We start from the raw sequence: 26,636 nt of genomic DNA, 5'->3' as shown, positions 1-26,636 counted from the left end.
TTGTGCATCTTTTAACTTGTTTTGTACTTCCTATTCTTCGTCTAATTCTTTTATGATAAAAGGGGGCCATATCTCAGGTGTGATATGTGAATCCCTCACATATTAACAATAGAAACCATTATTTTTCTTAAAATTCCGTAACCTTCTCACAAAAAGAAGGAGGGAAGGTTGGCAAAATAGTTCCCTCTCTAATACAGTACTTAGAATGGATGTTGTTGGCTAAATTATATCATCGTTGGAATGAATGAATACATCCCTAGAAGTACTTACTGGTAAGAAATAAACTGCCTCTGTGGAAAAGGACATATTCTCCTTGTTTGATTGTATTCACTGCACATGAGCTACTTCTTGCTGTGCAATAATTGATTTAGCTTGCATTTATTGCTGAGGAAGAAAGTATGATGTCTTTTAAAGCTATTTTAGAAAATGCATTGTCAGTTGATTATATTTGATTACTAGTATGTGTTGTGAATGAGAGTTGACAATATTAACATTTATATCAAACAGTTTTAACTCAGACTTGATTAAGACTTGAAATGATTTCAACTTGTTTTTAATACCGTAAAGTATTTTGCTGTTCTGGCTGACACGGTACGTCTCGTTTTGTAGCTCAGTGTGGAGGTGCCATGTCAGATTTCAGTGGTGTGATCCTCAGCCCTGGGTTTCCTGGAAACTATCCCAGCAGTTTAGATTGCACGTGGACAATAAAGCTGCCCGTAGGTTTTGGTATGTATATTAAAAGCATATGAAAGAGTTTTCCGTATCATTAATGCATCCCTAGAAAGAAATATCAATGTGTAGTAAACACTCACAAATTATAGTTGACTTTGGCAGTTATATCAGTTAAGCGGTAAGATTTGGATTGTTTGAACCTTTCACTTGAAATACTAGGATAATTGAAAGCATATGGGCATTTTCTAATTTTATAGTTACATGATAGACAGATAGATAACTTTATGATATTTTCCAGTTGATTTGTATGGATTTAGCCTGATTTAGATGTGCGTGGCAATAATAAATTCAATGTGAGTTTTTACGTATAATTATTCTGTAGCTCTCTTCTTGTCATTGGAACCGAGTAGTGTATAGATAAATTATTTTCTAGTAATTTATTGAATTTGTCTATTTTTTTTTTGAGAGAGAGAGAGCAAGCAGGAGAGGGGCAGAGGGGAGAGAGAGAGAGAGAGAGAGAGGGCAAGAGTCTTAAGCAGGCTCCACACCCGGCACAGAGCCTGACGTGGGGCTCAATCTCATGACCATGAGATTATGACCTGAGCTGAAATCAAGAGTCAGATCCTTAACCAACTGAGCCACCCAGGCATCCCTGAATTTATATAATATTAATTGCAAATAAGTAAGATTTTACATTTGAAAATAGTACAAAATTTCTAATTTCTAATTTCTATAACCCAGGTAGTTGTATACTGCATTGTATAGCATTTCATAGATTCTCTCTCACACTTCTATCACCAATATATTCTCATGTAGCTCCATATCACATGGGTCTGTATATGCTAAGTAGAAGTGATAAATGGATGATAGACTTGTTTATTAAATCACAGAAGAGGAGGATGGGTAGACTCCCTGTGACACACCCACAAACTTTGTGGATTTCGAGCAATTAAGAAATTCTGTACTATCTCACTCTTTGCGGACTGAATTTAGTACCTCATTGCTCAAAGACATCTATGGTCTCAGAATAAAAATTCGTATTTAAATATTTTACATAACTAAATATTTTACATAAATTCACAGAAAACTCGTTTTGACAATTCCTTACTGAGTACGTATTATAATCCAAGTACTATGCTAAGCTGGGAATAAAATGCATAGTCAAACAGACTTTGTACCTTTCCCCAGATAAGTTACAGTCATAATAAGGAGACAGATAGACAAATATGTTATTACAATAAACTATAATAAAGAACATAGGATTGTAATTATTACAGATATCCAGCCTCATCCAGGAAATGCAGAAAAGTCTTGTTAGAAGAATGATTCCTAAATCGTGACTTTATAGATAAGAATCAGCCCAACAAACAGGGTCAGTCTGTGGGGGATAGAAATTCTAGGTAAACAGAGTGACATGGAAAGATGCAGATGAAAAACTAAAGAAATTCCACAATAAAAAAAATTCTCTCTTAAAAATAAAAGATTATTCTGGCTACAACATGGGAATTAACTCTGAAGTTATAGGCAAATTCTGTGTCCATTCATTGAATGACAATAACAATGCTAATGGATAATAGGTTTGAACCTATATGGTTATTTTTATGTGTCTTTTACCAGTCACTTAAGAGGACTCATCCAAGTTGCTTATGGAGCTAAATGAATTATTTTAAAATAAATTATTAAGCATATTTTATTAGAGTCATCTTATCAACTTACCTTTTGTTAATACTTCCTTGATTTTATTTTTATTTTTTTTATTTTTATTTTTATTTTTTTAACGTTTATTTATTTTTGAGATGGAGAGACAGAGCATGAACGGGGGAGGGTCAGAGAGAGAGGGAGACACAGAATCCGAAACAGGCTCCAGGCTCTGAGCTGTCATCACAGAGCCCGACGCGGGGCTCGAACTCACGGATCGCGAGATCATGACCTGAGCCGAAGTCGGACGCTTAACCGACTGGGCCACCCAGGCGCCCCAATACCTCCTTGATTTTAAAAACCAAGTTCATTAAAATTAAAAGTAATACACATCTCTATTTTAGAAATGAAAACATTAGAGACCTTCTGATTTGATTACATTTAAATAATGCCACCATTTTCTTTGAGTTTTGGTTAAATCAAAAATTAGTTCTAATGTATTTCAAAAAGGTACTTTGTAATTTTTGAAAGGAAAATTGAATATATTTTAAAATTAAAGGAGCAGTTTTTTACGTCCCTAAAACCTTGTTGACAAAATAATTTTTGAAAAGGAGGCTCAGGGGAAGTGTTTAGAAAAAATATGCAATTCTTGGAACCTCACATATTAAGGTAGTATGTTCAAAGTTCCAAGAATTTGTATAATTGTACAGAAACTTGTTTAAAATTTTAAAGCCTATTGTGAATGTTTCCCAAATGTACTTGCCTATAAAACTTTTTCTCCATGTGACAAAAACTTTTTGTGGCACTCTTTTTCCAGGAACAAAACGTGACGTTAGGTGAGAACTCCAGTGTAATCATTCAGAGCAAGAGTCCAAGAGCCAGGGGGTCTGAGTTTGAATTTCAGCACTTTTAGGTCACTGTGTAATTTAGCATATTGGTTAGCTTCACTGTGCCTCAGTTTCCTCATTCTCATGAGTACCTGTGAACATTAAATAAATTAGCACTTAAAGAAATAAAATAAATACATAAACACTTAAAAGAGTGTTTAGCAAACACTCGATAAATGTCAGATTTTATTACTAACAAGGTGGAGAATGATAGTTGTAGTAAAAATACCCTCTAATTCACTAAAATTGAGTATTAATTGAATTAGGCGAACATACCTCAGTGAGGCTTTTCTTTTTTCCATCTCAGAGACCTTTCACTATCTCACATTTGTATGTTTATAAAGATAGTGAGACTACATTGCAATATGACAGCATATAACAATGATCACTAGATTTTATTGAGACTAGTATATAAAAATCAGAATTATATTCTGATAAAATAGTAAAGAGCATGTACATAAATACATGCCTCAAAATGATATGTTGAGTAAGGTAATGTATCTCCTGTAGATGAATGACTAATTTCTAATGCAATTGTGGAGTTTGATTATGTTAATAAATAAAAACTGCAATCATACTTTGGCTTCAAATTGGACTATTATAAAATGCATATTTACTGAATGACTTTTTACTTTTAAAAATTGCTTGATACAATTTTAAATGGCATTAAAGAGTAAGAAAGCCATTTTTTTTTATTGGTTTTTGCTATGGCAACATTATAGTAAAGTGAAAGATATTCCCATGTGACAAGTAGTGGGCATTTGAGAGCAGTATTCTGTTACTTTGAACTATGGCAAAGCTAATTGCCCTAGCAAACAGCAAACCCATGGCCCAGATCTTGAGAGTATGGCTCTTAACCTGAAAGGAAACATATAACTACAGTATTTGAGTGTGCTTTGTGCATATGTGTGTGTGCACGTATTTAATCGGATAAAGCAATAAAGTGCTGTTATTTGTTTTTCTTTTTTAGGTGTACATCTACAGTTTGTAAATTTCTCTACAGAAACCATACATGATTATTTGGAAGTAAGAAGTGGATCATCAGAAACTAGTACTGTTATTGGCCGACTGAGTGGTCCTCAAATACCATCTTCCCTATTTAGTACGACTCATGAGACCAGTTTATATTTTCACAGTGACTATTCACAAAACAAACAAGGGTTCCACATTGTATACCAAGGTGAGAATAATAGCAAAAAGTAAAAGCTTATTTAGCTCCAAATCGACTATTAGCAATCTATTTTCTATATTCTGTTTTAGAAAGAGAAAGGAACCTACACTAAGTCAAGCCTCAATTAGGCAGATGTTTTTAATATTGCAATTTTTGGGCAACTGTATAGGGGAGATGATGTCTGTCTGAGCCCTTGGAAAATTCTAAGCACGAAAACAGGATTCAATTGCTCTTAATATACAATTAAAATAAGCAAGCCAAGGCAAGGCAGTTAAGCAAGGCAAGCTGGATATCAAAGATGTAACTTTGCTCATATATTAAAATAAGCATATTGAAAGATATTTTGTAGTACTCATGCAATCTTTGTAAAATTATTTTCTTTCTACTTCATCATGATAGAATATGGCATTCCTTCATTCCATTCCATTTCCATGAGTATATAAAATAAATACTTTGACAATCATATTATTTTAGTCCTATTTCTATTATAAAATTGCTGCATAACCCTTGGCTAGATTATTACCCCTTTTGAGTAGAGACCCAGCCTCAAGTGTTAACTCTCCAGATCCAATCTAAAATAGACTAGAGTTCCACTCCGTTACTTTATTTGCATGATGCAGTTAGTAATAGTACGTCCCAGATTAATTGTTTTGTTGTATATGATGAAATTAATTTGAAATATGTGCCGTGATATATACCATTAGTAAATATTTAGTGCATTTTAGCTATGTTTATTATTATATTATTTCAGATTTTTTAAGTCTAGTATTTAAAATTAAATATTTAAAGTTATATTTTATGCAATATAGTTCCAATGACTACAATTTTTAATCATAATATAATTACATTTCACAATAATATATATCAATAATATATAATATGTTATATATTATATGTTGGTATAATATATATTATATGTTGGTGTAATATATTATATATTATATGTTGATATATCAATAATAATATCACAATTAGTTACATCTCTGCCATAATTATTAAAGTATTATATGAGCATGTGACACTTTTGGATGTGAGCGCCACAAGAGCAGGCATCTTTGTCATGTTCATCGATGTATCTCAAGTGCCTAGAATAACAGTAAGAGCACAACAAATATTTACTGAATAAAAGTAGATACCCCAAAGGAAATTTAAGAATAGTTAAAATAGAGCATCCAACTACATGGTTCTAAAATAATTACAATTTGCATTGTGCTTGCATACATAATTTAAGAGCACAGGATCACACATCATCCTTTACATAAAATAGAAATCATTTCTGCCACCTCTCAGTGCAGAATCAACCATGTTCCCAAGGAATTTAATTATTTCAAAAACAGTTGGGCAACTGATTTAAGTTTCTTACTTGCTGCTAGAAGACACAGAGCTATATTTGTAGTCCCTCTCTAGCAGGTGTTCAGGGCCTTAAGCCAAGCACTTTGCTACTTACCTTAAACCAGGCTTCGTCTTCTTTTTTCCTGCCTTCTTTTTCCTGCTGCCTCTCAAAACAATGCTCTTATCTGAATGATGTAAAACTAGAATTTGAACTTTACTGACTGCATTTTTCAGTCAATGTGCCCTTGAAAAAAGATTCATTAATTGGATAATAAAAGCATAAAAGATATAGAATTTTTACTATTATTGATATAATATTAATATTTTTGACATGAGCCATAATGTGTTAACAATGATCACTAAATATTGTGAATTATATTGAATTTTAAAACTATCTCTTCTTTAATGCATTTATATCAGTTGAGTTAATAGCATTTTTGAGAAATAGGTTAATTTATACAGATTCAAAGAATCAATGTTACTTTTGGATGATTTTGTGATTAGCTTTTAAGAACTTTCTGAATTTTGGAAAAAAAGAATATCATAAAATTCAGTATATTTTTCTACTGAAAAAATGGCTGCCAAGATTAATATTTTACTGGCAACATTATTGTGATGTTAAGCCCCCTATTGTAAATTTTATGGGGTGAGAACTTTTTCCTGAAAATTTAAAATCTATCCTATATTTCCTTATTAAGGCAAAAAGCTTAGAAAATAAAATGTTATAGAAGTTATCACAGGATTATATATCTGTCTGAGTCTTATCCTACTCCAAAGTATCTAATTACCTAAATTTATTGTGATACTCTTTCACATATGGAAGTCAAATCATTATATTGTATACCTTAAACTCATGCAACACTGTATGTTAATTATATCTTAATAAAACTGGAAAAAAAAACCCTTTTAAACGTGAGACAGGGTTTATTTAGTAGAATAACAAATTCTGACTCCTAATCATCAAATAATACACATTTGTCTTAAACTGGAATGACTCCTTTGGCTTTGATATTTGTGTGTGTGTGAAATGTGAATTCAAATAAAAGAGACAAAGAATAAAAGCACTTAACATATTAAATGGATTGTTTATTAATTCTGAAATATCTACTTTTAAAATTTGAGTTATATTTTTAGTAAACCACTTAAGGTTACATATTCAAGTATAAATGCGGTTTTGATTTGGGGAATTTAGAATTCAATGGTCAGGAGCAAAATATTTCTGACCACTGATAATTTAAATTTTATTAATTACAATATAATTTTGAACTTCTTGAAAACAAAATCCCAAATATTAATAATATTGATATGAGTATATGAATATTTATGCTGTTTATAGTTTCAAAAGTTATTTAGTAATGCTCATTAAACACCTACCGTGTAAAAGGCAATGGACAAAACTTTTAGTATATAGTGATAAATATAATAGGAGCTTTGATTTCATACAGAGTGTAGTACAAGAGAAGTATGAACATATAAACATGCAGTTATACTAAGCCAAAAATATCATGATAACTGAAATATAAAATTTATATTAGAAGGAAATGTGTTTCCTAATATTTTATCTTATTAAATAACTTATTTGGAGAAATTGAACAATGGGATATTATGGTTTGGTTTTTTTTAGAGAAAAAATAGTAAAATTTTAAAAGTCTCAGAATTAGGCTTACACATATGTCTATTCTATTCTGTGTACATGCAATGTAACCACGAAGCAATTGCATTCTATGGATAGGAATTAGAATATGTCTGATTAAAATTGTACGAGTAACTTACATTTTCATTAAAAGTTATAATTTAGATAGGTTGCATAAATGGGTGTAGCAACTGAATGCATTTCTATGAATCGTACTAACATTTTAAATATGACAATTATAGACACAAGAAGAAGTTTATATCTCACTGCCATTGACATCACTTATTATAAATCTGAATTACTATTTATAACCAACAGCAGGCAGTGCTGCATTCATTTTGCAAGTTGCAAATAGTACCCGTCTGTGGTATTCCAATATTCAGCAACGAAAACCGTTTTCCTTTTCCCTTTTCCAGCCTATCAGTTGCAAAGCTGTCCTGATCCACGCCCGTTTCGAAATGGTTTTGTAATTGGCAATGATTTTACTGTGGGTCAAACCATTTCATTTGAATGTTTCCCTGGATACACACTAATTGGAAATTCAGCTCTCACTTGCCTTCATGGAGTGAGTCGTAACTGGAATCATCCACTTCCAAGGTGTGAAGGTATGCTTCTAACTTGAAGCTATGTTTTAGGTGATATCGTCTGTGTTTCATAATTTTTGTCTTGGCACTCTATTTTGTCTTTCTTTTCAAATAGCATGTTAAATGTGTAATCTTTCTTTCAGTTGAGAATTAGAGTCAGGTCAAAACGCTGAAGGCTCCAAAATGAATAACTGATTTCATCATTATTGGCAGGAATTCTAACCTTCTCCGTTAGAAGTGAAAATACAGTTGATTAACACTTCAGAGCTTCTCCTGTGTCTCTCTGAGTGCGTGTGCCTGTATTTAATAATCATTCTTATACAAGCCAATAATGCAGCTACTGCTACTGAATTTGGGCTCATTTCTCTAAAAATTCTTTTGAATAAAAAGGACTTGAACCTTTTATAAGGCTTTGTATGTATACACGATATGAGATGAAAGTTGAACAGCAGAAAATCTAGTTTACTAGTCTAAGAATAGTTAGTGGTAACTATATAGCATACCTCACATTGAAAAATAAATAAAAGCAGATTATATGCATGTATTGCCAACCTCATTTTATATACCTTAACTGGGATGAAACATAACACAGATATATTTTATACTGCTTGAGAGATGCAATGTTTGCCTTTTTCTCTATCATCAGTTTACTGTTATTTTATTTTAACATTTTTGTGTGTGTCTTTTCTGTAGCTCTTTGTGGAGGAAATATAACTGCAATGAATGGCACCATTTATTCTCCTGGGTATCCTGACGAATATCCTAACTTTCAAGACTGTTTTTGGCTTGTAAGAGTACCCCCTGGGAATGGAATCTACATCAATTTTACTGTGCTTCAAACAGAACCAATCTATGATTTCATTACTGTATGGTAAGCCAGCACCATTGCTGTTGATTGATTCAACTATATATAACGGTGAAACAAGGTACGAATGAAAACATATCACAACCCTCTGCACACATTGCCATCTGATATTTGAATTGGTGTGAGTAACCGAGGGTGACAGTGTGTGGTTTGTAGAATGAGACAAACAAGAGAAATAGGTTTTGGCTTATTTGCCCATGAAGTAGCTAAACACTTAGAACAAAAATTTTCATGGGTGAAAAACGATGGAAAGTTATTATGAATAGCAGAATAAATGTAAGATGAGCAAGTTCTCTATAACACCAGTGAAATTTAAAAGCCTATGTTCAAATCATAATTATTTAATGAATGAATTTGTATTATAATTTGTTATAGAATAGTATCTTTGCATTATAATTATCCTGTTAATGAAAAATCTTTATTTAAAAATATATTATAAAGAAAACGGGGTGCCTGGGTGGCTCAGTTGGTTGAGCTTCTGACTTCAGCTCAGGTCATGATCTCACGGTTTGTGGATTCGAGCCCCATGTTGGGCTCTGTGCTAACCGGTTGCTCGGAGTCTGGAGCCTGCTTCAGATTCTTGTGTCTCCCTCTCTCTCTGCCCCTTCCCCGCTCATATTCTGTCTCCGTCTCTCAAGGATAAATAAACATTGAAAAAAAATTTTTAATAAAATATGAAGAAAATCTCTACATTAATTCTTGACAATTGGTTACAGAACTACTAGATGAGTCTAAGATTCCTTCCAAATGTAATAGTCTTTGTTTCTCAAGATTATTTTGAAGAAAATAAAAGGAGGGCAAAACTCAAGTGTTTGGAAAGAAATGGGTTGTGGCAAAAAAAGAAAAAAAAAGGACAATGTAATTGGTTACAACTAATATGGATGCATTTTATTTTGGCAAATATGTGATATATTTTTCTACTTTACATTTTTAGATATATTATTACCTAAATAAACATAAAATGTACCAATATGATCTGGCCCTCATTGGGTATTTCACCTCTTGTCTCTTTATCATTTCATAAGTAATACTTTCTTCAAATCTTGTGCAAAACTTCCTTAAAAGAAAATCTCAATCTCTTTCTCTTCTGTCTCTCTCTCTAACAGGGATGGACCAGACCAAAACTCACCTCAGATTGGGCAGTTTAGTGGCAATACAGCTTTGGAATCAGTCTATAGCACTTCAAATCAGATTCTAATCAAATTTCACAGTGATTTCACAACAAGTGGCTTTTTTGTGCTCAGTTATCACGGTTGGTATTATCTAAGAGTTTCTATTTTAGTTGACACTATTTCAATTTAAAACTGTCCTGGAAAAATTGAGTGTAATATATATTTAACCAATGATTGAAGAGGTATTAAAATTTGACACTTTTTTTTTAATCATTTCAAACACATTTACTTGCAAAGAATGACCTCGTCTAAACGTTTAGGGGCATTAAAATGTGAGCAAATGGAAATAGGAAATAAATCAGTCAGTAATTACTCAGTAGAAAATAATCATTTTTGTGTGGAAACCAATAAAAGAGAACCAGCTGTTCATATTTTATTGCATGTAATTTTCAGACATCAATAGATTTTTCAATACAAAATGTTTAATCTATTCAACCTGCTGTGAGTCTTTCTAAAAATAGCATTCAATATCTTTATGCTTTGGATAATATTATTCATTTATACTCTTATTTCAAAACCGTTTCTATTCTAGAATCTTACAGTTTTAAGTGACTATTCCAGATCATTAAGTTCATAGCTTTTACTCCTGTGAAATAATTTATGAAGAGTTTCAATTTTAATTCTTTTTATAGATTTATTCTGGCTCCTCTCTTCATAACATTAACCTTTTGAAAGAACATTTAGATGGTTGACAGAGCTTTTTAAAAAAGTTCCTTTTATCTCAAATTGACTGTATTCCATTATAAATAAGAAAATGTTTATTCCTAAGGCTAAACCCTTTCTCTGCTATGACCATAGTTCCATAAAGCACTTTCTGCTTTATGATTTTGTCAGACCAACTCCCTGTGTAACCAACAGGATCAGTAAGCTACTGTATTACATTTACAGAAGCTATGTAAAAATTTGATAGATGAACATGTGCTTTGTCTTATTATATTAATATACAATGCAATATTTTCATCTTTTTTAATACAAAGTAAGAAAGTCTTTGATATTCAAAGCTTATATTCCATGAAAAATACCTTAATTCAAGTATGGTTATACTCAAAGATATTTAAACCCCATCGGGTCTAGAAATAGAGAATAGACAGAAAATATTTGTTTGCTTAACCTCAGCATTTACCAGGCAGTAAATCGTATACAGTTTGTGCATTTTTAGTGGCTCACAGCTGTCAGAGATGCATGTACACTCTGGCATTGGCCAATTAGAAAGTGAGGCATTCTGGGGCACCCAAGTGGCTCAGTCAGTTAAGCGTCCAACCCTTGATTTCAGCTCAGGTCAGAACTTGATCTCACAGTTCATGAGTTTGAACCCGTTAGGTTCCGTGCTGACAGTGCAGAGCCTGCTTGGGATTCTCTCTCCCTCTTTGTTCCTCCCCCACTCAGGTGCGCTCTCTCTTTCTCTCTCTCTCTCAAAATAAATGGATGAATTTAAAAATATGGAAAGTGAGGCATTCAGTGAGATGACTTTTATTCAACGTGTTAATTTTTTAAGAACTCATTTGTCTTAGTTTTTTTTTTTTTTTTTTTTTTTTTTTTTTACTGAATTGGTCATTGATGCTGACAGTATGTAGGTACAGTCTAAGGCTACAAAAGTAGCTTTATTACTTTGATACATAATCTTAACCTGGGAACTGATACATTAAATAATAGTTAAGGTCAAAAGATGAATTGTTGCTGAACTGTATTTTGTACATGTTTTTTTCTCTTCAGGGGACCCTGCATAAATTTCTATTATTTTGTGTGCTGCCTGAACATGTACTAAAGAAGGGATTATACATTGATAAAATCTGAATATCCATAAGATTAGCTCTATAGAGAGCATAAATTCTTATAAAACTTTGGAGATGTTTCACAGGAGAAATATTGCCAAAGAAAAAGACGTCTGTGTGCGTGTGTGTGTGTGTGTGTGTAGAAAATATAAGGATGACTGAATGTCACACACAGAATATAAAGTGAATTTACATGGACATTTACATGAATGTCTATACATATATTCTCATTCAAAAATATGTTTCACTTGATTTTTATAACTAATTTTTGAGTCATGTACAATATAAGAGAATTAGCTTAGGGACAAGGAAGATCAAATATTCATTCAGCACTTTGTTTTCCAGTTGACTTTGGACAAGTTACTCTTTGGCTTTTGCTTTCTTCAGTTGTAGAACAACGTGGTGGGATTGCTGACAGGCTGAATGAGAGACTAACTCTAGAGAGAGAAATTACTCCAATACAGCGATATATTAGGTTGAACTATATTAAATTATTGGTCAAAAAATGCTGAATATTTGGCACATTTGTAGAGCTCAACCCAAGTAAGTGCTGTCGTTGTTACTACTATCAGCATGAGATTGCGGCCATGTTAGGAAACTGCAGGCAATGGATACTATACAGTTACCATAGTGCCCGGCAGAGTTAATGTTCAGTAAATGTGCCTTTCCTCGGCATATCTTATCTCACATTTTAGATTTTGTAATAGAGGGCTTATATTTATGTTTATACATTAAATTTCGTAATAGGGCACGACTGCCAGAGCCTAGAAAACCCGCCATTGAATCAACATCCCTGGGAATCTTACCTAAACCTCAAAATAACCTTGAAATTTGAGAATGTAGCCAGGGTTCATGTTAAACATTGACAGATGTCTTCCATTCCACCCTCCTTAGTAGGATAATTTTCCTAAAGCACTGCTTTCATTCTGACTCTCCTTTTCAAGATCACGGGATCCCTACATTAAATCAATTTTAAAGCTACCCTATAATCCAGTTCAATGAATCTTTCTCCGCAGTGCGTGCCAGCCCTGAGTACAATCAGATTGGTTCTCGTGCTGCCTCCTCAACTCCCATTCCTAAATGATTTCTTACTCATATTCAGTTCTTTTTGTCTCCCTCTCTTAAGTTCCATATCCCCCACTTCTTGGTAATTCCAACTCATAGGGATCTTAGCCACCTTCTAAATCATTGCACTTTTCTTACCAAACTTTTGAGAACTTAATTACATCATGGTGTATTCTTGCAAGTTTAATAATAGTGAGTACTTTTTCGAGGACATAGATCACATTTATGCTTCCTAACCTTTTTATATTTTTATTACTGAGTGATTATATTTTAGTGCCACAGTGGGAAGTGTGAGTTCAAATTCTTTTTTTTTAAGTTGAGTTTGAGGTGTATTACTTAGAACTTTTAAAGATTATTTTATGATCATGAAGATGAGTGCATATTTTCACTCACAGAAACAAAAAAGATGACTGTTTTCAAACTACTGTTAATATAATTAATACAATATACTTCGACTACAAATATAGTATTTGCTTCCCGAGCCCATTTCAGGTAGCTATGACTCAGTGCCAAAATGAGCTCCATAACAGTCAAAATATTGGTCAAGTTGTTGAGTAATTTGATAAGTAAACCAGGGAGGTTATACACTATTTAACACTTATTTTAAGCTGATTAAGTCTATCTAAGCTTAGAATGGTTTACTCCCCAATTCAGTTTCTTTTAACTCTGTTACTGATTTAATAGCTCCTTATGGTATGCCCTACTGTAAGTCAGAAGTGGTCTTCTTAGGGCTTGTGTATTTATTTTATAAATTTGACACATTAATCTTTTCATATACTTTCTTAAGATCACACTGATCAGTTAGGCTTTATTTATTAATGTATTTTGAATATATTTGAAAAGAGTAAAAATGAGATTTTCCCCCTACCCTGACTGCCTTTATGACATTCAGCCAGCCATCTGTCTTTTATAAAATATCACCTTCATAAAACCTTTCATGATCAAAAATAACATTCATAAAAAGCTTTGAAAAATGAAAGTTCTGTGCAGTGAAAAAATAGGACAGGTGTAAATGTTGAGGCACTGTATCTCAGATATCATATTTCTTTTTTATCTGAGGAAATGTTTTTGTGTCTCTATTGCTGGGATTGTAATTTCCTAAAGTAAGAGCTAAATTTTCTTGGTATCTGCCATAGAGTCAAGATGTGTTTGGCTTATAACAAATAATAACAATATTCAGTCCTAATCAGGGCTTCCTAAAAGTAAATTACACAAAACTGGTTTTAACTGCATTGTTTTTGCAGACACTGACTTTCCATATCAATCACGATAATAGTAATAGCTACCATTTACTGAAAACTTAATATGTTGGATACTCAGCTAGCTACTTTTCATGTATTATTGCCAATTTTGTGATAGTTTTACAAAGTATTATTACCCCCATTTTAATAATGAAAGAACTAAAAGAAAAAATTAACCTACATCAAACTAGAGAACTAATAAATAGAAGAGCTGCCTGGAATTCAAAATAGTTTCATCGGACCCCAAAGAATGACCTCTTTTTAAATAATGACGACAGCATTAGCAACAATAAAAATAGCTAAAATATATAGAATTCTTACTAAATGCCACACAATGTCCTAAGCTGGTATTGCCTGACACATAGGTTATATTTATAAATTTTTTAAATGTTTATTTATTTTTGAGAGAGAGACAGAATGCGAGTGGGACAGGGGCAGAGAGAGAGGGAGACACCGAATCTGAAGCAGACTCCAGGTTCCGAGCTGTCAGCACAGAGCCCAACGCGGGCTTGAACTCACGAACCATGAGATCATGACCTGAGCCGAAGTCGGACGCTCAACCAACTGAGCCACCCAGGTGCCCCACACATAGGTTATATGTAATGGTAAATCAAATTTTTCTTTAAAAATTCAGCCCACGTGATTTTCATTTTTAGCCAGGTAATAGGTCATCTCATTTTCTAGAAGATAACTCTCCTAATTAAAACTTAGAACTTCAAAGCTCTTAGTGCTTCTCTTTTTCAGGACCTACAAACTAACAAAAACATGTAGGTTTATTGCAACCTAGTATGTTCTTTACAGTTTCCAAAATGTGCTATAGTCACTATGTGAAGAGAAGATAGTTTTTATTGGGTGTCTGACTTATGGCAACCAAAACAACTAGGAAACTATAGTATAGCCAGAATATATATTTATTCATTTAACACTGAAGGTAGTATTATTACACTTAAATCTATTATCCAGGGCATCACTTTTTCTAACATCAGAATATTAGAGGACCTCACTTTATACACAGATGACTTTCTTAATAAGCATAATAGAATTCAATTTATATTTTCTGTTGTTTTCCATTATTGGCACAACTGTAAAAGAATGAGTTGATTATATATCGGCTTCCAGATAATTTTTAAGAAATGTATTTAAAAGGCTTGTAATGTCTTTTAGGTCATCTTTTAAGTTTCTGTTGCCTTTACAATAAATGCTGCATTTAGGGAAAGTATATTTAAGTCCACAAAGTCCCATCCTAAAAGAGACCGCTGCAGGTATAAGGACACATTTTATATAAAACATAAATCACCATTGCTTTGAACTATGTGACCCCTTTGGCTCATACAACCTAAAGACCTGACCTCCTTTCATATGTCAGTAGATAGAGCATTGAACTCAAAGTGTTTCATTGTTTGATATCTGGAGAGCATAGGGGTTTGGACATCATACAATATTATATATATATAATGTGGTGAAGAAACTAAAAAACCAAACTGATGAAACCATTTTGAGGAAAAGATAATACCATTTACTACTAAGTGACTAAAATCATGCCAAAATTGCTTACTGTATTTGGACATTTGGCTCTACGTGCACACCCATTGATAAGTTGTAGCATTGATTTTGTATGATGAGTAGGTTTATTTGTTTACTTTAATGAGTGAGACAACATACCATGAGGGACTCTGTGGTGCCCCAGTAAGAGGGTATTAGGAGAGGCTTGTTACAGGAGTTGGGCTGTGTAAGATGGTTCTGGAAGGTTCAAGGAAGCATGATTTATCTCTGGATTGGGTGTTGTTAGAAAATTGGAGACGTTCTATAATTGGATGTCTTGGTACTTTTTTTTTTCTAGAAGGTGGAAGGAATGGAACATACCTGGAACAATAATTGGTATGGAAGCAAATATGCTCATATTAGCTAGGATGGAGGTCTCTTGGTCATTTTGGCAGTTTGGATAGTATTGTTATTTTTTGTTGTGCTCAGACATAATTATGGAAAGGTCTTCTTTTTGTCTCGTTCCAACAAGGTCAAAGAGTTGTCATGTCTGATGCTAGATGTTAGTGAAATTGTTATTGGTCAACAGTGGAAAGTCAGGGCCTGTCAATTAGAGCCAGGCCAGTTCGAAGCTGAGAGAACACATGAGCTGTGTGTTTTGTTTGTTTGTTTGTTTGTTTGTTCTATTTTCTTTTCAATATGCAGGGTACTTTATGATAGTTAAAGATAGCTTATAGCATCTTTGTTTAAAGCCAAAAGCAAAGCAAACAATGGTGGTGAACAGGGAGAGGAAAATTGAGACTGACAAAGACCAAATGATAATGCTGATGTGTTCTGTTTTCTACTGATGTGCCAGGTGACTCAACTACATAGAGATGAGATCCTTGGCATATCACTCTGCAGATTCTAATGAGCTTAGTACTAAGGCAAGATATTTTCAATGAGCTATCTGAATATTGGGAACTTAATTCATACAGCAGATATTGAAACATTTTTATGGATAATTCAGGACACTTCCTAATAGTTTTGTTTACTATACTTCTGTTATTCCATCTCTAAAGAAATACCAAGAGTGACTTCTTATTCATTCTTTTCTCATGATAGGGACTTATTCAGTCTCAACTCTAAATCAAGACATGAGTCATTTGCTCCTGATTTCTAAGATTCTTCCTTATATAGGCAGAGAAACAAACTGATTGTAAAATATTAATGGAGTAAAAGTGATATTTGTAAGTAATTTAAGCACTGCTAAAACTTTCCTGTATGGTTCATATCAACTTGCTAGCAGATTTTCTCCAAGATGGAAAAAAATGTGTGTATTATTTTTCTCACTTAATTACAACTTGGAAGTATTTATTTTAAACACTCCTAACTCTTCTTTCAAGTGGGTCTGCTTTAATTTACTTTACATAACTTTTGAAATAACATTGAAAAATGTGCATAACTGAACATATCCGTATCAATACTTTTCCTCTTCCAAATCTTCCCTAAATCATGAAATTATTGTACTTCAATTAACCTGAGTCACCATGAAGCATACCAGTGGTTAGACAGAGCTTAGAATTTATAAGGGAACAGAGAAAATTATCATTTTTTCCTCTGTAAGAGATACTGTGTTGGTACTTGGCAGAAAGGTTGCACACTTGTGCTTTTTTGGTTTAGAGAAGGAATGGCAATTTGTCAGTGTTCTGTGTTTTTTATGAAGAAGCCTTTAATAGTTCAGTTGAACCGAAGTAGATAAATGTAGCATTCTTTTCTGGAATTGGGTTGAACATTTCATTATAGAGAAAATAAGAAATTAAAAATAACTGACAAATGTTGCCAGAATTAAACTTTAAAGTGATAGAGAACAAACTGAGGGTTGATAGAGGGAGGAGGGTGAGGGATGGGCTAGATGAGTGATGCATATTAAAGAGAGAACTTGTTATGATGAGCCCTGGGTGTTGTATGTAAGTTGCATGAATCACTAAACTCTACTCCTGAAACCAATATTGCACTGTATGTTGGGTAACTAAAATTTAAATTAAAATAACTAGCTAACTAAATAAGATTAAAAAATAATAAAGTGACTTCAAGAAGAAAATCTGTTGGACCAGCAACAGGACATCTATACACATCTGAACCAAACATGGCACCATGTAAGCAATAGTCATCCTCCAAAGATACTGACATGTAGAATATGATGCCCCCATGTAATTATTAACTAGTAAGTGTCATCGTAAATCTGAGGGACATGTAATGAAATGATTCTTATATAAAAAAGAACACAGATTTAAGTCAGAAGTATATTCTAAATATGTAAATATCTATTATACAGATTTTTTCATTAATGGTCATAACTGTAAAGGTGCTTCTAAATAGAACCATCCACGAAAAGCATGGACTAAAATATATGTTCTGCCTACAACCGAATGTGTGGCCTTGTTTACCTCATTTCATTTCTCTAGACCTGTTTTATTCCTTCCACTCCCTAAAAAAGAAAAAAAGTCAGACTAAATATTTGTATCATAACTTCTAGTTCAAACAATCTAGGGTACTACCCCATATAATATTGAGTATTCATCCTAGACCTGTTTATTTTCTTCCAAAATAACCTAAGTAGACACATTACAGAGGATGTAATGTTGCTTTAATTCAATTAGTTCTTAGTTAATATTTTAAAAATATGATCTCCAGAGCACTGTACTAGCAGTTTTAAGACCAAGACATATGCAACAACATACATAGCTATCAAATGAGTTACTGAAGCTAAGGACTTTCTGTTACAGTGTAGTGTACATCTGGGTAAAACAAGGAATCTCAGCATTTTCAAATATCCAGTTTAAAGCACAATAGAATCAAGGTGAATAGTTTGATGTATCCTGGGAAATCACATGAGTACTAGCCCTTTGAATGACATCGGGGTTGTGAGCAGAGTCGTGTCAGATTGAGATTATATGTGTCCGGGGCATAGCCGTAATCACAGCTGCCATGCTCATGTTAACCTTTGCCAAACAGGGACTGCATTCTCCCTTTGAAATGAAACGTGTCTGGCACAATTCTAAGCACTTTACAATATATTAACTCATCTTAGATTTATGTTTATTTTGCAGCTGAGAAAACGAAAGCCCAAAGCCTGAGCAGTTTACCTAAGGTCATGGAGCTAACAAGTAGCGGAGCTAACAAATAGCAGAGCCAAGATTTGAACACAGTCAGCTTCCACAATAAAAACTAGGTCAGGCTGCCTTGTGCACAAAAGATTTTACTCATCAACACAAATTGGAGAATATATATCTTTCTTTCCAGTGATGTTTATTGGGTTGATAGAAACATCTTCAGAAAAATCAGAGCTGCACGGTTTAATTCCTCTTCAGTTACATCACACCTTAAATTGTTGCCTTATTACACCCTGCTCCTACCAACCAAGATAATATGCCTAAACTATTCATAATTTTTTAAGTAATTCTCAAATCAGAGTGTTTTTCATAAATAAAAAGTGAAACTTGGGAAAAGCGAAAGTATATTTTACCACATGTTCTTATTCATCGGCGAACACCAAATATGTGGAAGGAATTGAACTCCAATTTGATACAAGAGCTTACCCTTATAGAGTACTTACTATGTGCCAGGCACTGCTCCAAGTGCTTTGTGTATATAAACATTTTGATCCTTATAATCACCCTTTGAGTTGGCATAACGTTATTACTATTATCACTGCTATTTACAAGTGAGAAGAAGTGAGGTTGAGATTAAGTAACTTGCCCAATATTTCCCAATTTGTCAGCATTGGAAACAGGATTTACAACCAGAGAGAGTCTGGACTGAGTTCATACTCAATATGGTAAGAATTTATTTCGTATATAGCTTTTTCTCATTCATTATTCATTCTTTCATTGTCCTAGCATTCAATCACTCAGCAAACTATTGACTACTTCCAGGCCAGGTACTGTGTTATGACCTGAGAAGTTAGCTGCTGATAAGATAATCAAAAGTCCCTGTTCTCACACAGTCTATATTCTAGTGTAAGGAAATGGACAGTAAACAATTCTTATGGATTGTGAAAATTGCCAGAGGGAAAATAGATGTGAAACAGAGTAACTGCAAGAGGTTAACTCTAGTTAACATGAGTTAATAGGGACAATGTCTTTATTTTAGTCATCTGAGGGCAAAGTTATAAAAAACACAGGAAGATAGGTTTCAAGAAGGCAAGATAGATAAAAATAAAATTATATAGAGCATAGTTTTAGACATGTCATCAAATGTTACCCTGTCAACCACTTGAGAGCAATGTTGATTAGGGAATGGGAGGGACTACAGTAAGGGTTAGATTGTAGATGAGTTTGATTTTTCAAAGTTTCTTATTATGAGAGTGTAGAGATGTGGTTTAATATTTTTTATGAGGTGAGAATGGCATCATAGGTGGGTGATATGACAAATCAGGGGTACTTGAGTTTTAAGTGGAGGAGAGGAACTCTACATTTGCAGCGAAAATTATAAACCAGTCAATAGGTGGGGCTGAAGTTAATTAAACAAAGTTAGAGGCCCTTGGAGAATATAATCAAGACTTTTAATTTAATGTCAAGCCATTTGAGGACACTTGTGAGTTTTTTTAGATCCAATCAACAATTGTTTATTTAACACCCGCTGCAATATAGACTCTTTAGGAGTCTCTGGGTATCCACCTTTGTCCCCTTCCGATTGCATTTATTTTTCTTACTGTAGCCAGTTATTTTTTTAAAGGAGAAATCTGATCACATTACTCCCAGATGTAAAACTCTTCACAGGTTTGTCATTCGCCTCAGATTAAAATAAACAAATCCTGAGTGCAGCCCATAGCCTCCTGTCAGACTTAGCCCCAATTTACCAGTCTTTCTCATCCCTTCTCACTCAGTCCAGGGCTCTCACCCAGCCCCCCCCCCCCCCCCCCCCCACCAACCCAGCCTTCCTCTTTGCTGGCATTACACTTGCTGATTCCTCTGCCTGGGTTATTATTCTATGTGTCATCCCTCTCCCCTACACACATACACACTCACACACACACACACACACACACACACACACACCTTGTTTCAGCTAATTTCCACTCATTAATAAGATAATTTGATTAATATCTTTCTGACAATTAGTGCCTTTAAGCGCACGATTGTGTCTGCATATTTTTCACTACCACATTCCCAGCACATAAGATGTGGTGTCTGATACATACTGGGCCCCCCATAGTATGTATTTAATAAACAACAAAATAAAGTGTTAGACACTACAGGAAATGTAAACATGTAGGAAATGGTCTCACACAAGCTAAACATGGAGCCAGCACTAACACATTAATGAATAAAGGTGGAATAATTCAAGATAGTAGAACCCTCAATGCTAAGTGTTATGGTTCCAATATTCAGGCCTGCAAGGCTGTCAAAAATGACAGTGTATACTAGGGAATTAACATGGTAAATATAAGGGAACTGACAAAGTTCAGATGAAATGTAGCAGACATCTCATATGAGGGATGGGTGAGAATTAAGGTAAGAAAGTTGCTTTATCTAAGATTACAAATTTAATTTGTAGGCCAATGTTTATACATTGACAGTAGGGAAGTGGCAGCATCAAAATAATTCTCCAGTCCGAGTTGATTTGTCTGTAAATGCAGGAGAAAATATGGCTTAGTTTTCAAGCACGTGGCTCAAATTCTGCCTCATTGAACTGGGTAAATAATTCAACCATTCTGAAATGGAGTGTCTCTCTTAGCAACATGAGCTATTTACACATATCTTGATGTAGTAATTTGGGCATTAAATGAAGTAACTCATGTAAAGTAGCTTGCAGAGTTGTTTGCACACAGTGGACTCCTCAAAAATATAGTCTTACCTCCCTTCCATCGCTTCCTTTGTGTATAGGAAAGATTGCACTAGAGAGACACAGAAGGCAAGAAACATCCTGTAGACAAACTTAATAACTCATGTGCATTTATTTTCTAGGGCTGCTGTAATAGAGCACCACAAACTGGCTGGATTAAGCAAACAGAATTTTTTTTCTCTCACAGTTATAGAAGCCAGAAGTGTGAAATCAGTGTATCGACAGGGCCATGCTCTCTCCAAAGGCTGTATGTGAGGATCCTTCCTTGACTTATTCTAGCTGCTGGGGGTAGCCAGAAATCTTTGGCACTCCATTCTCTGTCCCTGTCACATGTCTTCCCTGTTCATCCATCCTGTCTTCTCTCTTTTTATAGGGACAGCATGGTGTTTTAAGGGCCTGCCTTGATTCAATATGACCTCAAATTAATTCATTATGTCTGCAACAACTCTATTTCCACATAACATTCTAAAGTTCCAAGAACGACATAAATTTTGACGGGCACTCAGTACAATAGGTTTGAAATGACAGGTCTACACTGAGAAGTTCGCAGAAAGAATGTAAAGACACTGGACAAATTTTAGACTTATTTTAGCAAACAAACCAGCAGAAATGGATGAAGATTGAAAACAGAAGTGTTGGAAGCTCTTTATGATTTATTTACTTTTTGTAGTACTTGTCTTTAAGAGTCAAAAGAAAAACAGATGCAAAGGAGTTTCCTTCATTATTTCCTTCTCCTTTACATTACAGTCAGAATTATATAGTTCTACCGTGTAAAACCTCTCAGGGCCTGCCTAGATCTCATTTCCTAGCACTGTCACCCACAATTACTTCTATTTTATGCCCGCTTGCAAATTTAAAGGGCATAATAATCCTAGGGAAGACTGTTCAGAGACTCATTCCTTCCCAGGGAAACCAGTGTTTCATATGCTATTTAGTAAATATTTGTTGGGTTATATGCATAGTTACAGGAGCATATAATTGTGAAAAAGCAGATAAACAGTCTTCTCTCTCATATTATTTAAAGTTGAAGCAGAGACACGAACAATGAACAAATAGGCTAAGAAATGGACAATTATTAATAGATGTTGAGACAAGTCATGCTGTGTGTGCAACACCTGTGATTAGAAGATACCAGTAAGGGGTCAGTGTAGGTAGGCAGTGAGGAGCTCAGAAGACATGTTTATCCAGGTGATATAAAATTGGGAATTAAGACACAAATCAGACTTGAAGTCAAAAGAATCAATGAAATCACTTAGGTGGGGATTGTAGAAAATTTGTTCAAAGGGAACTTTATTCAGAATTCAAATCTATAAAATTGAGGGAAATAGAATGGCTTTTATGAAGTAGAGGCAAGAGGATGGGACATTACCCCTCCTCAGACCCTCCATGACCCTAAAGTGATCTCTTGGTTCCCAAGACACATTTTATAAAACTGCAGGTCATGGAAGAGAACAGAGAATCAGAAAGAATTTAGCTCACAACACCCATGTGGTCTTGGGAAAATAGTACAAAATCTCAGGGTGCCTGGGTGACTCCGTCAGTTCAGTGTCTGATTCTTGATTTCAGCTCAGGTCTTGATCTCACCGTCATGGGATCAAGCCCCATATTGGGCTCTGCATTGGCATGGAGCCTGCTTAGGATTCCCTCACTCTTTTTCCCTCTGCCCTTCTCTGCACGCCACCCCCCTCCCCCCCACCATGCTCTCTCTCCTTCTAAAATAAAACCTAGGGGCGCCTGGGTGGCACGGTCGGTTAAGCGTCCGACTTCAGCCAGGTTACGATCTCGCGGTCCGTGAGTTCGAGCCCCGTGTCAGGCTCTGGGCTGATGGCTCGGAGCCTGGAGCCTGTTTCCGATTCTGTGTCTCCCTCTCTCTCTGCCCCTCCCCCGTTCATGCTCTGTCTCTCTCTGTCCCAAAAATAAATAAAAAACATTGAAAAAAAATTTAAAATAAAACCTAAAAAAATTTTTTTAATAGCGCAATATGTCTGAATATCAGATTCTTATTAATAATAATTTCTAATCCCTAGTCTTATAAACTCTGCAACTGAGTTATGTAGGTCATTCTAAGCATGTTCTACAGATGACACCAGCCATGGATTCCTCACTGATAAAAAATGTGCCCTTTCTTAAAATAATAAACTAATTTATTCTTAGCATGAAAATCAAAAATAATTTTATGGGCAAACAAAAGTGAAATAATACATGTGTGGGCATCTCTCTACACTTTGCTAACTTCTGAGTTGATCTCTGTTCTATGTCAAGATGAGATAAAATGCCCTGGGTACCTGTGTGGCTCAGTACGTTAAGTGTCCCACTTTGGCTCAGGTCATGATTTTGCAGTTCATATATCTGAGCCCTGAGTCTGGCTCTGTGCTGACAGCTCAGAGCCTGGGGCCTGCTTCCAATTCTGTGTCTCTCCCTCTCTTTCTGCTCCTCCCTCACTCATGCTCTGCCTGTCTCTCTCTGTCTCAAGAATAAACATTAAAATTAAAAAAAAAAAGGTGAGATAAAATGCTCTCCTCTGAAGCATAGTCTCCTAAGGATTTCTCTATACTGGGCCCCCTATACCTTTCTATATATCCCCTTTCTCTTACCTCTTTGGCATTTATTACAATTGCCTTTTGCCTTGGTAATTGTATCCCTCTTAAGGTCTACGATCAGGAAAATGATTTAAAAATGCCTAATGTTACTTTAAACTTTCGTCTCAAAAATCCAGGTTACACTTTTCTGTCCTGGGCTTCTTTCCCAGTGAGTCTTTTCTCTAGTTGGTAACCCTTTTGTGTAGAGCAGTGTTTTACTTGCAAATTAACATCTTTGCACAGCAAGTGCTTTTATAAACAGGTTGAAGTACTGGAAGGAAGATGTTTGAAGAGACAGACAAAATTTACAGCAGGAAATTGAAACGAAAATTTTCCTTGATTCATCCCTCTTCAGCTACATTTCAAAAAACGTTCTTATTTTTTTCTGTCCTTAGAACCCTGGAGGTGTATTAATCGATTGACCTCTTATAAATGGCCTTTTGTTACATCATGATGAATCAGTGCCCAACTTGTTGCTCATGTTTTCTCCTCCATCTGCAACGATCTCATGTCCATGATTACCCTTCAGAACTGGAAAAATCTTACTCGTTCTTTAAAATGTTGGGGTGCCTGGGTGGCTCAGTCGGTTAAGCGTCGGACTTTGGCTCAGGTCATGATCTTGCAGTCCATGAGATCGAGCCCCTCATCAGGCTCTTTGCTGACAGCTCAGAGCCTGGAGCCTACTTCAGATGCTGTGTCTCCCTCTTTCTCTGCCCCTCCCTCATCCTCTCTCTCTCTCTCTCTCTCAAAAATAAATAAACATTAAAAAATTAAGAAAACCAAACTGTACTTTATCCATCTCCTTTTCTAGGAGTCTTCCTTAACTGGTCCAGTTGATGTTCCCCAGTACTCTCATAATTCTTTCATGATAGTGGCAATACTGAAGGTATGGGCTTTGGGGTTAGGGGACAGAGGCTGGAGTCTTGGATAAACCCTGTACTAGTTGTGTGAGCTCAGACAAGTTACTATGTCTTTTAAACCTCATTCTCATTATCTGATCATTGAGATACCTAAATAATTTAACTCCTGAGTTTAAGCAATAAAATTAAGCATTTGAAACACACTCTTCAAATGTTATGATAAAGTGTGTTCTTGACTAAACAAGATTATATTACATTATTTATAAATCATAGTGAAAATAAAACTGTGATGTAGATATCAGATGGGGCTAGCAGTCATGACACTTGGATTCTTAAAAAAATTTTATTGTGGTGGCTTTTAAACTATGCCAAATAGGAGTGTTTCTAATCTAAAGGGGACAACCTATTCAAGTGATGTAGATTATTAGAATCATGAAATTTAACTAATAGGTATTTCATGAATATACTCATATAACATGGGGAGAGAAGGTTCTGGAGCCAGACTACCCAGGTTCAAATCTCAGTTCTGTTACATTACAGCTGTGTGATTTAGACAAATTCTTTGATTCTCTGTGACAGTTTTTTCTTTTATAAAATGGTGATGATTCTAGACATAGTCATGAATTAAGTAATAAAATAAACACATTTTTTTGTGAGGACTGAGTTAATATTAGTAAAATATTTATAATATTTTCCGGAATCGAGTAAGCATTGAGTACTTGCTTGCGATTATAAGTACATGCCAGGCACTTTGCTAGGTGCAGGAGACTGAGATGAACCTTGGCATTGGGCACATAACAATGACATATTTACAATGATGTATGTATAATGAATATAAAATTGCTAATTGTGATAATGCCAAGGAGAAAATTAACAGCTGTTATGAAGCACATAACAAGAAGGAATAGAATGAGGGTAAGAAATAAGGAGTTACAGGTAAGCATTCTTCCCCTGGAAAATATGTTGGCATCTAAGGAATGATTTGTTTTCCCTCAATATTGTATCATCTTTTAAATAAACAAATAATTGAAACTTGATAAATTATACCATTTATTTTTATTCTTACAAATAAAGCTTGCATTATTGTTTTTCACATGTGTGAATATACACAGCCTGTTAGAGAAGGAATAAACACATTGTCTATTTTTATAGCTTATCAACTAAGAGTGTGCCAGCCTCCGCCACCTGTACCCAATGCTGAAATTTTGACAGAAGATGATGAATTTGAAATAGGTAAAGTCTGATAAAGTATTTTTTAAAAACATAGTGTTACTAGAAGTATTTTCTTTAAAAGAAATAAACAGAATAGTAACGACCTCTCTTAGACTGTCTTTCTCTGGATTGATGGGGATTGTTTGGAATTCTTAAAATTGGACAGTAGTGAAAAGACCAAAAGGGAGTATTAGGCAAAAAGCAAGAATTCTGTATCTCTAGGATATGTAATTGGAAAACTAGCTTGATCATTTGAACCATACAACCATGTTCCGGTGGTCAATAATTTGCTTCCTTCCAAATTATTATTTTGTTACCTTGCAATACAGTAATGTTCTTTGAATTCAGGCTTAAGCCTGAAACATACAATGAAGAATATATAGGGTGCATTAGAAGATATGCTTTATTTCCATATCTTTAAAGACAAGTGGTGGATTATGCTCAATTTAATAGTAAATAAAGCCCTTTGGAAATTAAATCCCAATAATGTCTCACAGTTCAAAAAATGATGTAACAAAAGAAGACATTTTAACATTCCTATAATAAACTCATCATTATCATCATATTGATGTTGGTTGAGAAATTAAGAAAATATCAATGACTACTGTAAACTTAATATAAAAGCAATAATTCTGAATCATT

General features: G+C 34.4%; 1 protein-coding gene across 1 annotated transcript in view; it reads left to right on the top strand.

The window, feature by feature from the left end:
- Window positions 1-26,636, top strand: part of CSMD3 (CUB and Sushi multiple domains 3) — a 1,274,540-nt gene that overhangs the window by 1,151,039 nt on the left and 96,865 nt on the right. Inside the window, exons 41-46 of the mRNA XM_043601622.1 lie at window positions 610-726; window positions 4,168-4,377; window positions 7,750-7,938; window positions 8,611-8,788; window positions 9,889-10,034; window positions 25,935-26,015. Coding sequence (XP_043457557.1) covers window positions 610-726; window positions 4,168-4,377; window positions 7,750-7,938; window positions 8,611-8,788; window positions 9,889-10,034; window positions 25,935-26,015 — 921 coding nt within the window. The remainder of the gene's footprint in view (window positions 1-609; window positions 727-4,167; window positions 4,378-7,749; window positions 7,939-8,610; window positions 8,789-9,888; window positions 10,035-25,934; window positions 26,016-26,636) is intronic.

This window comes from Prionailurus bengalensis, chromosome F2, assembly GCF_016509475.1.
Source record: "Prionailurus bengalensis isolate Pbe53 chromosome F2, Fcat_Pben_1.1_paternal_pri, whole genome shotgun sequence".
Classification (NCBI taxonomy): Eukaryota; Metazoa; Chordata; class Mammalia; order Carnivora; family Felidae; genus Prionailurus; species Prionailurus bengalensis.
Note: the sequence above shows the minus strand (reverse complement) of the source record. Positions and strands in the feature narration are given on the sequence as shown.